The sequence below is a fragment of the Phaenicophaeus curvirostris genome, chromosome 2, assembly GCF_032191515.1.
Source record: "Phaenicophaeus curvirostris isolate KB17595 chromosome 2, BPBGC_Pcur_1.0, whole genome shotgun sequence".
NCBI classification, from domain to species: Eukaryota; Metazoa; Chordata; class Aves; order Cuculiformes; family Cuculidae; genus Phaenicophaeus; species Phaenicophaeus curvirostris.
Genome location: NC_091393.1, coordinates 120461861 through 120475640, shown reverse-complemented (window position 1 = coordinate 120475640; position 13780 = coordinate 120461861). Strand labels below are relative to the sequence as shown.

The following is a 13780-nucleotide window of genomic DNA, read 5'->3' as shown; positions in this document are numbered from 1 at the left end:
ACAACCCCAGCTCTCTCACAAGTCTGGGACTTGTGTTCTGAGAGGCCCGTGCAACAAGCATTTACAGCGTTTCCTCATCTCCAGTTTCAGCTGTCAGCATGTGCTTGCTTCTGTTCTGTATAAAAACCCATGTGAAGGTACTGTGCACAGATTCTGAGCCTAAACCTGGTCTTGTTTGCCTTAGGCAGAGGCGACTCATTTGTCTCATGTACACGGATAAGTGCTCTCTCGCAGCCTCATTCTTGCAGTATTGAGGCTCGATCTGAAGGTGAGCCACTGGCTCCTACCTGGCTCTTTTGCTGTCCTTGAGGTAGGGATTCAGTATTTACTTCTTCGGCTGGCAGCATCCCACATGTGGAACACAAGGTCGGTTCCCAATATTCAGCTCCCATCAGGGCCCAGGAATGACTGTTCTGGCATTCCCCGCAGTCTTTGCTCATTGTCATTCAAAGGTTTGACTTCAGTATAATTTTTCTAAGCATCCCTGCGAAGAGCAGTAGTTGGAACAAAACCGCTGGCAAATTGTTTTATTTCCAGAGACAGATCTCTTTGCTCCTATGCATTTAAAATGCCTGCAGTGCCTTGTTTGTCTGCAAGGCCACGGTGCAGTGTTTCCACACAGGGTCTGGAGCATCCCTTTTTCTTTGCCGTGGCACTGCCATGACAGCTTCTGTTGGTACAGCCGTTCTCACATCACCAATTAAACATAACTGAGCTGGAGCTAAGGGCATTGATCAGAGTCCCTCTGTCAAAGGAAGCCAGTCTGCTCCTGCTGGACCTCCCCATGCTTGTCTTCTGCAGGGCCCACGGGGTGGAGGAGCAGCGCCTTTCCACGCCTTGTTTCCCTAGCACCTGACCAGCGAAGGGAAGGAAACGCAGAGAGTCAGCACAACACTGTTTTGCACTGATGTTGTAAAAATGTGATGCAGAATGAACATTGCATGTCCTTCTTGGTTTGAGTGAGCGAGGGGGTAGCAGCTCACCCTCTTCACTGGGGGAGCAACCCCAGTGCCATGAGAATGCAGACGGGAGGGTATTTGGCTTCACAATAAGAATTACTTGAGCAGCTATTTGTGGTTTTATGTAGGGAAAGAAGATTAGGAGACATTCAGTTGTGCTGTGGATACCTGCAAGGCCATGACTTCTTAAAGAAATTGGTCCTGATGGGAAGCAGTCAGGCTGTAGGTGGGAAGGGCTGGGGAGGGTTTGCACCGTCTCCTCTGCCCTGGCTACTTTCCTTTCATAGCAACTGGGAGGGCATGTGTGTTATGTGAGGTTTCTCTGCATGTGGATGATCCAGACCATCAGACCCTTCAGGTTTATGGCTCCTTTCCAGCCGAGGAGCTCCCCCAAGCAGCTTCAGCAGGGTTTGGGTCTGATCCCACGTCATTAGGCAGAGAAGGATCCGTGCAATCACTACCCTCGTTAGAAACTTTAACCACAGCCTGTGGAGGGATGGCAGCGCTTTATCTGAAAAACATGTCACTGCCTTTCATCAGCTGATTGTAATCATCTTGGAAGTTCCCGTGTGTCTGGTTTTCCCTCTCCTTTTTTACTATTGTGTTTTGTTTAACTTTTCCTAATGAGCCCAGTGAAAAGCAATTGTTCTAAATAAATCATGTGCGCTACAAAGCAGTATATCACAATTAGGTTCCCATTATTCTTTAATTAGGCGTTACATTATTAAATTGATGTCTTTGGCTTCTTCCAGGTCTCAGACTAATCCTGAAATAAATTCCTCTTTGTGGATAAATATTAGTCACTCATAATTAACGAGTATTCGTTGGAATTGCAGCTTTTCATTAAATCCCTTTCTGATTAAGATGGTTCCCCAAGCACTGGGCTGATTAAATTTAATAAGATTTGTCCACTTGTGTGTATCATGGTCTGGTGGAAACTGTTTTAGCACCAGGGGATTGAGAACAACGAGTTCCTATTGCAGTGCAGGCGGTGTGGCTCTCAATGCCTGTTCTGCACCGTGCTGTGCACTCTTGTACCCAGGGGCTCTGGGGTTTGAAAACCATGGAAATTGAGTTAGCATGTTAGAGTTGGATGTCAAAGGGTTGAGCTGCATCTCGAGGGTTCCAGTAAAGAACAAAAGACTGAAGGATGTTAGAGGTTCTCCTGTGTTGACTGAGTCAGGGCTGGGGCTTTGCTACTTGACTGAATGCCCAGTGCTGCTCTGCCTCAGCCTGATTTCACTCAGTGGGATGTACAGATGAGCTTGTTTCTGTGTAAATACACCTCAGCTGTGAATTCTGATAATAAAACAGACCCTCCTGAACAGAACAGCAGATTATGGAATGTTTTCAGAGCAAAATCATTGTTCTGGGTTTAAAACAAGGTAGGGCAAACACACTATATAGTAGATATATAAGGCACGGGTGGACGAGGTGCTGAGGGATATGGTTTAGTGTTTGGTAGGAACGGTTGGACTCGGTGATCCGGTGGGTCTCTTCCAACCTGGTTATTCTGTGATTCTGTGATTCTGTGATATACGCATATATACGTATGAGCCTAACAGTTTTCTGTGTGCTGAACCTGTGACTTCTTGTCAGGCTCCTCGTGCTGCTCTGCCTTCCTCTTGCTTCACACACAGAAATGAAAACAAACCGCTGTGACCAAGAATGGCAATAGTACAACTTGTCAAGCTACAAAATGTGAGGGATCGGCTTGGGACGTCTGCAGAAGCGCTACATCCCGGTATCCGAGGTGGCTGGAGCAGGTTGTTTTTCAACATCCAGTTCATGCTCTATTTCTGGTGCAGGTTACATTTTCATCTGGTGTTTCGGTTTGTCATGAGCCATGTTTGCAATATTGAGTCTCTCCAAAGTTTGAATGCGTTTCCAGTTTCCTCTCTTATATACCAAATAGCATGGTACTGGGCACATCATCCATCCCATCTTGTGCATTGTGAGGAATCCAGGTTCACTACTAACTCCAGGTTGTGTTTCCTGGTCTGCTGCAGCTGCACAACCATGAGCAAGCCTGGGAGAGTTTGAGAGGGCAGGATTGTAGACCTGTGTCGAGTCCCTGCACAGCTGAAGGGGACTCTCTAGCGGTTGCCTTTGGGTAGTGATGGGAACAGGCAGCGAAATGCATTGAGTAAACGTGAGGTTACTCATCTGTAGCCATTCAAAAAGGAAGCAAAATAGAGTAAAGTGAGGAGAGGAAGCTGAACTCTATATCTGAATTATAGAGAATAGTGGCTGTCATGCACTAGGAGCCAAGAATGAAATCTCTTTACTGGCCGTTGCTTATTTACTGATGGCTATTGTGACAATGCCATGTTAGATGTCATTCTGCGGTTCCCAGGGAATTCCTCCATTGGCATGAGCTAAGGGTTGGTGAAAGTGCAGAGTCCATGGTGTTTTGGAGGAGATAGGGTGCACTTTGATTTCTAAGCGACATTTGCCACAACTGTTTTCCTCTGAATATCTGTGGTGGATTGTTTTTCTCTACTTCTCAAAGCTTTGTCGTGATTTCCCAAATACAGGATTCCAAATGAGTTGTGGTGTCGGCCTGCAGATCAGCTGGGGTCTGATGTTCTTCTGTCCAAGGCAGTCTGAAAACGATTAAAAATGATGAGAAAGTGATGAGAAGATTCCTATCCTGGCAAATCCTAGAGTTGTTGAAAAAAACGATATATGTATTTGGAAAAAGTGTAAGTGATGGTTGTGGGAGGATTCGGAGGAAGTAAATAACATCTAATGGAACAAACTGGGATTAGGAAGGGTAGCAACTTCAATGTTGGCATTTTAACTGAAGTGCTGAAGACCAACATGTGCTTTTCATAGAATCATAGAATCGTTTGGTTGGAAAAGACCTTTGAGATCATTGGGTCCAACTGTACCTGTCCACTACTAAACCGTATCCCTGAGCACCTCATCTACCTGTCTTCTGAATACCTCCAGGGGTGGTGATTCCTACCACTACCCTGGGCAGCCTCTGCCAGTGCTTGAGAACACTTTCTGTGAAGAAATGTTTCCTGATATCCAATCTAAACTTCCCCTGGTGCAACTTGAGCCCGTTTCCTCTCTTCCTATCACTTGTTATCTGGGAGAAGAGACCAACACCTACCTCACCACAAACTCTTTTCAGGCAGTTGTAGACAGTGATAAGGTCTCCCCTCAGCCTCCTTTTTTCCTGGCTAAATAATCACAGTTCCCTCAGCCGTTCTTCATAAAATGTGTTCTCCATCTTCTTCACCACTGCCCTTCTCTGGACGCTTTCCAGCCCGTCAATGTTCTTCTTGTAGTGAGCCAACCAAAACTTTCCACCAACCTTCAGGATGGGAGTTTACACGTACTGCCTCCCCTTATGGCTTTAAAAATGTGGCGCTTTTCTTTCCCTAAAATTCCAGGTTTTAAGCCAGCTGTGTTGTTTACCTAGCAGTGACATCCTGCGATGTTGAGCATCATTGATGTGTCAGCTGTGTATGAAAACTGTTCCAGAGTGATTTGCTTTGCTGATAACTTACTGAGGTTGTTCGGAAACAACAGTGGAAGCTGTAGATGCAACAGCTGGATGCTGGCAGAACTGGATTACCTTAGGTAGAGATGTGTTTTCTTTTGTAGAGATGGGTGCTTAATTCTGTCTGCATTGGAGAGAGTCTTCATCCAGGCAGAGAGCAGTGAAATGCACACTGGGGGGTTTTATTCATTCTCAGCACCCAGTGATTACAGATGCCTGGCCAAATAACAGTGAGATAAGGTGGGAAGTCTGCTATATTAGAAGAATTAGAATAAGCTTGACCTGCTTACACACACTCTGGTTGCACTTGTGATTTATTTTAAGGATATTTGATATCCTATTTTTGATAACTGTCATGGTACTTAGCATTCCAGAAATACTTGAGTGCCTTTTTTAGCTTTCTTTATATACTTTTAAAGAAATCAGCCATTTCCAAATTGACGTACATTTACCCGTGTAGAAAAACATCTTATGGCAAGATAGAATGCATGTGATGCTTTTTAAAAGGATTTCACTGCAGTGTAATAAATTATCTTTATTTCAGGCATAATTGTGATTCTTGTCTGAATTTGCTGGCTGCTTGCCAGGAAATCCATGTTAGAGCTTAGTGGAGCGATGCATATCAGTGCATCACTGTTAGATGAAACACATCGGTAGTGGTGTCCTGTAAGCCTGGGAACAATGTGTTTTCTCCTTCCTAACACGTAACTTACTTATGAAAAACAAATCCCATCGGTGTATGTGGAGCAAACACGTAGTATGGGAGGCCAGAAGTGAGCAGATATGCAGGAGGAGAAACAAACACGGCATTTTTGTTATCTGGATCTGATAAATATAGTTTGGGAATGATAAAGAGTGGTGAGTCAGTTATGCCTGGTCATCCTGAGTGACTGAAAATAACTTGTTATTCCAACCGTTTAATCCCTTTGCTCCCCGCTCGCCACATATTTTTGCATTTTATTTATAGTTCAACCAGCTTTTGCACTGCAATTTGTAAACTAACCCTCCAGAGCCAGGGAGTGAGGACAGAAGAGCAACAGCCCCAGGGCAGCGTGACGATGGAGCCACTGGGTCCGCAGGTTCCCCAGTGTGATGGCTGAGTCCTTCCTGCTCTGCAGCTTCTTCCCTCATCTGCTTGGAGATTCCTCTTTAAAATGATTAATAATTAAATGAGGTATTTACAGAGTCTTCCCCTCCCCGCCCCCAAACAACTTCAGTTCATGATATTGGTTTGCAAATTAATGAGATGTGTCATCAGGCGGCAAAACTACGGGATTTAAGTGTATTTAAAGAAAGAAATGACCCCACGTAACGATTGCTGATAGCTCTGAGGATGTTCTTCTATCTCTTGATCTCTGTACTGGCCAGGCTGGAGTGGATCCCAGTAGTCCTCTACTCCTGTATGCAGTACCCACGGCACAGTTTATTCCACTAAGGAGCAGAAAGCGGCCAGGCTGCCCCTTCCCCAGGCTCCCACCCTCAGGGACAAGGGTTTCCTTAAGTCCTTGGTGTCAGCAGGTGGAAGGTCTTTCTCTCTCCTTATGTCCCAATGCCAGTGGAAAGTCGGAGAGCTGGTGAAAGAATTCGTATGCAGGATCACTCTGCTGGGTTAATCAAGGCCAGCATTATCACAGAATCACAGAATGGTAGGGGTTGAAAGGGACCTCTGGAGATCATCTATTATCATTCTGTCTTTATTTTTTTGTTGTTGTTTGCTTATTTGATTGCAACACTTACCCAAAAAAAGATTTCCAATAACTGCTGAGCTGAGAGTGATTTAGATTAACCCTGGCTGACACCGCTGCTTTAAAGAGGGCTGCCTGAAGTTTTAAATCTCCACAGGGATGATATTTCCCAGGAGGGGCTGTAAATCCTTGAAGCTGCTCCCTCCTGGTCACATGCTCTCAAAAAAAAAACCAAAAAACAACAACAGACTAACAGCTCAGGAGCTGAGGCAGTGATATTCTCAGTCAGCAGTTTTAGATTGCTTTTGTTTTAATGTCCAGAAATGTATCTTCATTTCAAAGCTGAGGTTCAGTACTCTGGTGGTGTGAAACCGCTGGTCCTGTTCAGCTTTCTTCCATACCTGTTCTGATTGGGTTGCTGATCAGTTTATTCACAGAAATGCCAACCCTCCTTCTTCTGTGGGATTTCCCAATGAAATGTGCATAGAGAAGGTATTAAGGGGCAGTGAGGAAGCGCTTCATGGAAGCCTGGAGGGGTGTGAAGCATCTGGAGATACGTGATGAGGGGACAGGAGAATGCAGTTGTATTGTGGTGGGAAGTGGAATGGGCGAGGGCCTCAGGTGTTGGTCCCATGTTTCACAGAACAGCTTATTTTAAGGTGATCATGAATATTTTGTTGTAAGAACATCTCAGTACACCTTTCCCCTTCTGGCTCACCAGCTCATTCGTGTGCTGCTCTGTGATGGGCTGTGGTTAAGAATAGCATCTTCTCTGCTGGATTTATGCAGGGAAGAGACTATATAATCCTTGTGCAAGTTATAGTGTCAGTGGCAACTAAAAGAGGACAAATTACAGCTGCTAAGATCCTCACTGGGGATGGAAATGGGTAATAGCCACCCGTGTTAATGCTGGGGAGACTCAACTGCTCATTCACCTTCCAGGCTGCTGAGAGTCTGAGCAATTCATTGTGGGGATTTGCCTGGCACCCCCCCTCATTTTTGGCCCAGTGATGGTCACTTTGGCCTTAAGAGCTTCTGTTCTGAATCACCATCTTGTCCCTGAAGTTATTGCTTAGATAACTCCTTTTTTCTCACAGCGAGCTTGCATCACTCAGTCCCAGGTAGGAGCAAGAACATGTCCTTGTCACTGACGTGAGCCACAACTGAAGAACGAGCGATGCTCGAGTTCCAAGCGATGCTGCTAGCAGAGAGGAGGGGTCCATCCAACCAGCTCACTTGTTTGGTGCTATGCTGCAGGACTGAGCATTACTAGGGGAAATTTTCACATATAGCATCTACCTTGCAGTACTGTCTTAGTGAATATTTTTGACAGAAATTAAAAATAGTTTAATCCTGCCTTTTCTATTCAGCCTGGGTTTTCCCCCTAGAGTTAAAATTCTGTTCTGACACTGTGTTATTGAACCCACAAAATTAGAAGTAATTTTCAGTTTACCTGCAATATCTTTATTTTTAACCTAATAGGAGGCTCTTCTTGGTAAGGTTTAATAACAGGCGGTGAGATTAAAAACTTGTCTGCCCACGCACAAAGGAGCAGGCAGGGAAAGCCCAAATCCCACAGATAGAATCCCTACCATGGGGAGCCATTGTCCCTTGGGCCAGGGTGACACCCATCACTGTGAGGCACCATCTTTCATCCATCACTTTACTAAAGGGGTTACTGCTTGCAGAGCTCAGGAACTCGTTACTGGATCCCAAAGTGGAGCATTTTTTTGGTTGTATAAGATCTATTATGAGATATTTAGGGGAGGAACCAGAAGTGGGGAAAGGGGTGGTTCGAGGTGGTTTGAGAGAGACAAGTTTGGGAAAACAGAGGAATGAATAAGGGGTAAAAGGGTCTGGTCCCGTGTAACTGGGGCTGGTCAATGCATTCACCTGACTGTGCCTGGCACCTGATCAGCCTGGTCTTCCCCTTCTGCTCCTTAAACTCTTATCTCTAGCTGTTTTCCTGGACGAGGACACTCTGTGGGTGTGCACGTGGTGGTCCAAGTGCCAGCCGCTGGAGAGACCAGAGTGGGGCTGAAACGTAGGTTTTGTTCATCTTTGCAAGAAGTGACATCATCTGTGAGAAGAAAAATCTTCAGCTGCTGCAACTGGAGGCAGATTTTGGTCTCCAGTTCTATTTTGCCCTGAGCCAGACGGGCAAACGAGAACAGCGGGATAAATCACCGCTGGCAGCACTCACCAGTTATGCAACATCCAGTGCAGCAGACGCCTATTTTTAGATTGGTTTTACACCAGCAGAATATACTTTATGAAATCTAAAAAGAATGTCTGGTCAGAGGCCAGGGGATAAGGAGGTTACTGAGAAAGTGCACTGTGTAAAAACACTGAGCACAGTGATGCGCTAGCAAACCCCACTTTGACAATGCCGATTGCCTTTTAGGAGGGTTGACTTGATCAGGCATGGGAATGATGAGGAGAGGGTGTTTCATCAGAATTCCCTTGGATTTGTGATCCAGTATTGCTTTTTAAATGGCTAACTGTACTCACTTTACCCCAGTAGCTGATTCTGATTTACTTAAAGCTGGGCCTCTCCAGCATCTCTGCTGTACTTGTCTTTCCCAGCTCTGGGATGCAGTGGGCAGCAGGTCCCCTCCAGACAGTTCTGGGTGGTCAGATCTAAAGAGGCTGTGTTGACTGGAGCTCTCTGCAAAGCTTGCTGACCTACAGAGACACTCCTCATCCTCTGTGAGATAACCTAGACCTAATGAGAACCTGATACCTAGATGGTAGATGTTTCATGTATGTTTTCTCCATCTTCAGTAAATTAGGATTGCGTGTGCTGCTCACGCCAGACCGAATGGACTCTTTTGCAGTGTTCACAGGAGCATAACCTAACTTGTATTTCATTAGTTAAAAGCCATTTTAACTTGCAGAGCAGGTATGAATAGCTGAAGATTAGTCTCATATGCTGTGCTCTTTATCCAAGACTCACTGTGTGTCTTCTCTCCTTCAGATTTGACTTTACCCTCTTACTCCCTGTGCTGTAATTCACCATTTGTGCTGTGTATTAATTTTGTTCCTAAAGTTTTTTACTCATATTCAGAACAGATAATGATTGGGAAAAGTTTGATCTCTCAGCCTTTAGATACTTCAGCAGATAAAAAACTGCAGAGCTAATGTGTCCCTGGGCTTTCTTTCACAATTTGGACAGTTTTCAATCATGCCTTGAAGTGAATTAGTATTCTTAGTGGTCCACACTCACTGCTTTTTCCCCAAACCTTTCTTCTAGGTGACAATCTCGATGCTATCCATGACATAACTGTGGCATACCCCCAAAACATTCCTCAGACGGAGAAGCACCTCTTGTATGGAAACTTCCCAAAGGAGATTCACTTCCATGTCCAGAGGTATCCCATAGAGACAGTGCCCACTTCCAAGGAGGAGCTGCAGCTTTGGTGCCGTAAGCGCTGGGAAGAGAAAGAGGAGAGGCTCCGATGCTTCTATGAAGGTGGAAAGTGCTTCAGTGCGACAGGGCAAGGCATTATTCCACCATGTAAATCCGAGCTCAGGGTCCTTGCAGTGAAGAGCATCTCGCTCGCGTACTGGATGCTGTTCCCACTGATTGTGCTTGTGCTGCTGTACCTGTACAGCTTCGCACGATGGTATTTTGCAGCCATGATCGTCTTCTTTGTGGTACAGCAAAAAGTATTTGGTGGGCTGGAACTGATTGAACTTGCTTGTCATCGATACTTCAAAAAGCAACAGAAATTTCATGAAACAAAAATAAAAACCAATTAGTTCTGGGATAGGGAAGGACATAAAAATGGGTGGTTTAGAGATGTCCTGCAAATGTTGTGCACAGGGAAGAATTTTTGCATGAGAATTGTCTGTTAGTGTTGCCATTGCTAGACATTTGCACTCGATTCTGTGACAAGAAAGACAACGTTAGTTATTGCAACATGTGAAAGTGGTAGTTTAATCTCTGAATGTACTCTCAACTTTGCCCTGGCCTGCAGTTGGCAGCTGCATCCTGCTGTAACCAAGAAACACACTGCTGGATTCCAGAACAATCGTAAGGACTCCGGTAAATGTGACATGCACTGAACTGTCCTGTAGAAACCCAGAATCTCCAGCTGAGACAAACAGATGTGTGATTTCTGTGTAACCACAGTGTCATACGGTGAGCACCGGATTTGGAAAGCTGGTAAGTGTAAGAGTGTTGTGATGGTGCAGGTGGAAGTTGGAGGAAAAGTTGTTCTGTTTCTTTTTTCTATTTCAAATACTCAAGGTTATTTTAAAATAACATTTTCATGTAAGCTTTTCCAGACACTGCTGAGCCCACCACTATTCAGCCACTCTGGCTTGGTCACTCAGAAGGATTTTTAAGCCTCGCAGCCTCGTATTGTAGTGCAAAAAAAACCAGCACTGGCTCAGCCGCTGTTTAAGTCTTACCTGATTCTTTAATAGGTCTGTGCAGCTAAGTTTTGAATTTTGCTATTCCAGTCTCCCCATGAGCTGCAGGAGACTTGTTCCTGCTGTAGCGTACAGACCTGGAGGAGAAGGGAGCTGGCTTTTTGCTGGATTATTGGTGTTTTTTTCCTGTAGAGGCAAAAATAAGTGTCTGTCTCTGAGTAGCTGGCCAACGTTTTTCAAAAGGGTGTCCTTGTAGACATTATTTGCTTGAAAACATTTTATAATTTTTAATTTTTGGAATAGACAAGGTATCTTTTTCTGAAGCATTTCTTTGGTTTGCACGTTGCTTCCTTGGGCGTTTCATTGTCTGTGTAGATAAGTAGGCAGATTGCTTGTTCCATGTGTATCAGCCAGACCTGCTGAAATACATCTGATGCAGTGGTTGTTCCTTGTGGGTGCCAGAAGTGGGATTCAAACCATCGCAGCACAGGGAATTGAGCTACATCTTCCCTTTGTGGTATTCTCTTCTGTTGCCTGATGACATCGTTCCCTTTCCAACCTCCTTTGTAGTTTTTGAGGGCTCACACTCAAAACCCTTTCCCTTCTTCGCATGACATTCAGAAAATCTGAAGGCTTAAACTCTGACAAGGCGCTTCCTTGTCATGTATAATACAAGTGGTGTTCAGGCTGACGTCGTAAACGACATAAACATCACCAGTAGGCCACTTCATGTTGGATTTGTCTTTAAACCTCAAGAATGTTGGACCACTTGATTCCCTGTATTGCTGCAACACGTGAAGGCTTCTCGTCTGAGCTATGCTGAGATGGCCCAGCTCCATACGCTCAGTAACGTTGCCATGAAATGTCAAAGTGTATCTTGTGCCGAGTATCTCAAGCACTGGGTCAACATGGAAAACAAATCTGTGTTCTTCTAAATTACAACACTACACAAGTTGTCGATGTGTTTTTATCAAAGGCCATTCTCTGAACGAATCACCAGCCTCTTCAACTGTCTGCTGCAAGGTGACAAGTATTTTTTAATCTATGCTTATAATGACTAATTGTTTATTATACAGAAAGTACTTGAAGCCATCTGTTTTACTGATTTTTTAATCCCCTTTTTCTTAAATGAAAATAGGTTTATATTTAGGGTTATGTTTCTTATTGAGTTTTTCATATTTATATTCGAGTCCCCAGAGGCTGACAACTGGTGTTTCATTGTCACAAGTGGAAGGAGGCTCTTTCTACACTAAGGGGACCATATTTAATGTAGTTCTGTGATTTCAAAGGCACGAGTGCAGCTTAAACCTACATAGCCTGGTTTTTCCTCTCCTCATATTCTGCTTTGGTGCAGTTCCCAGCACATCCAGGTAACATGCTGCAAGGGAAAACCTAAAAACCTCATTTATCATTAAATAAAGCCTCAAAGGCTTCTTCTAGTCTGTCCTGAGCCGGGGCTGTGCTGTCACACCAGGAGCAGCCATGGCTAGACTGCTCCAACAGCCTTAACACAGTCTTCAGGAACGACTTTGGAGGACGGGTTGTGTGTGTTGGTGACATAAACACTGGCTGTGCTTTTGTCAGTCATTCAGAGAACTTTGTGGTGTCATCACATGTGTCAGAAACATCAGTGTGAGTCTTGGTCATGCAGTGGTGACTGATTTGCATCCACGTGCGGTTAGAGTGGGGCTCTGAAAATGCAATCAAATGCATCATCGACCCTTACAAGGAGTTTTCTCCCAGCTGGAACCAAACATGTAACCTGCTGCAATGTGGTGAACGTCTTGCAGATCTGTAATTCATCTCCATCTCTCGTATTCAGACCAGAGGGAAAGAATAATCTACTTGTCAGCTGCAGATGTCACATTTGCAGTGCCTGATTCTGTCATGCAGGGCAGCACATGGTGAGTGAAGAATCCTCTTCTCAAGGAAGGGTATTGGCTTTATGACTGATGTAAATTTTCACATTAGGAGCATCATTTTCCAGCTCAATAAGAAATGCAAGATAGGAAAATAAAATGGAATAAAAAGTTTTGTGGGTATAGAAGCATCTTTTTTCATAAAGTGCTTAGGGAACTGGGGGAGCATCTGTCTGTGAGAGCTTTTTTGTCTCTTTGGTAAGATTGTAGCTTTTTACTCAAAAGGTTACAGTGTACAGATTTTTCGGAGACTTGTTTTATTCTTACTCACCCTGTTTCCCTACTCACAGTACACTAGGACATGCTGGGTCAATCACTTGGAAATGGTTTCAGTGCTGTATGTGAAGGGTCCTGGTGCTCTGAGAATCACCCGTCCCCTTTGTGGGACACGTAGTGGCAACTGCTCCGACTGCGGGCCCTACGGGTCTCGTTTATGTTATCCAAGATCAATGACTGCTTTCCCTGCTATGATGGATACCGTACTCGTTTGCTCAATAAATGTTTCCCCGTCGCATCAGGGGTTTCCTTGTCTCTGCTTCGAAGAGGAGGCTGAAATCCTGGCTGTGTGTGTCACCAGGCTCATCTGGCCAGCAGGATGTCAGACCGAGACAGCTCTCTGGGTGCAAAGCTGCGAAGCCCAAAGCTGCTCTCTAAGGCGTTGTCTGGATCATACGAAACGTAGTTCCTAAGTTTTGTGCATTGCATCAATCTCTGTTGTTTAAGAAAGATCTGTGTTTTTATAACTGATTTTATATGTCTTACTGTGGGTAAGGAAACACCAGATACCACAAACCTACAGAAAGCCTTAGTCCTCAGAGTTCACTGACTATATCGGAATGTTTTAGCCATGTACCAGCTATTCTACTGCAACAATAAAGATCTAAAGCATTGCACGGGGTTAATTTTGCTGTTTTCTTTCTACTGCATGACATGCTCTGTGTGCACCTGTATGGAACAAACCATGTCTTTAGTTGTATGCTCTCTGGCTTTGGTAGATGGGTGTGTGTCTTCTCTCCATGGAGGCTGGAAAGGGGCGGCTGGCTATACCCTCCCTCCTTGTTTGTGTAACAGGCTGCAGAAACCTTGGAGGGTACAAGAGTACAGCTCAGTTTTAGCCTTGCTCTGCCGTTCACTGGCGCTGCTTAGGAATAAGCTGGGGTTCCAAGTATGTTAGGTATTGATAGGGAAGTCCTCTGTTTTACATATATCCATAATTAACGACGCAAGAAACCATCTATGGCTTCACATTCTTAGAGGATCTGCTTCGCTGCAGACACTGCCCTCCTCTAGAGGTTCTGCTTTTCTACGCTCACTGATGAAAGGAGT

The 13780-nt window shown here is 44.7% G+C and overlaps 1 protein-coding gene across 2 annotated transcripts in view; it reads left to right on the top strand.

Moving 5' to 3' along the window:
- The window catches only part of LCLAT1 (lysocardiolipin acyltransferase 1), a 100491-nt gene extending 87144 nt beyond the window's left edge, over positions 1-13347 (top strand). For both annotated transcript variants that reach the window (XM_069850713.1, XM_069850714.1), the window contains one exon: positions 9412-13347. In XM_069850713.1, the coding sequence (XP_069706814.1) occupies positions 9412-9920 (509 nt within the window). In that variant the 3' untranslated portion in view covers positions 9921-13347. The remainder of the gene's footprint in view (positions 1-9411) is intronic.
- Positions 13348-13780: the final 433 nt, after the last annotated feature.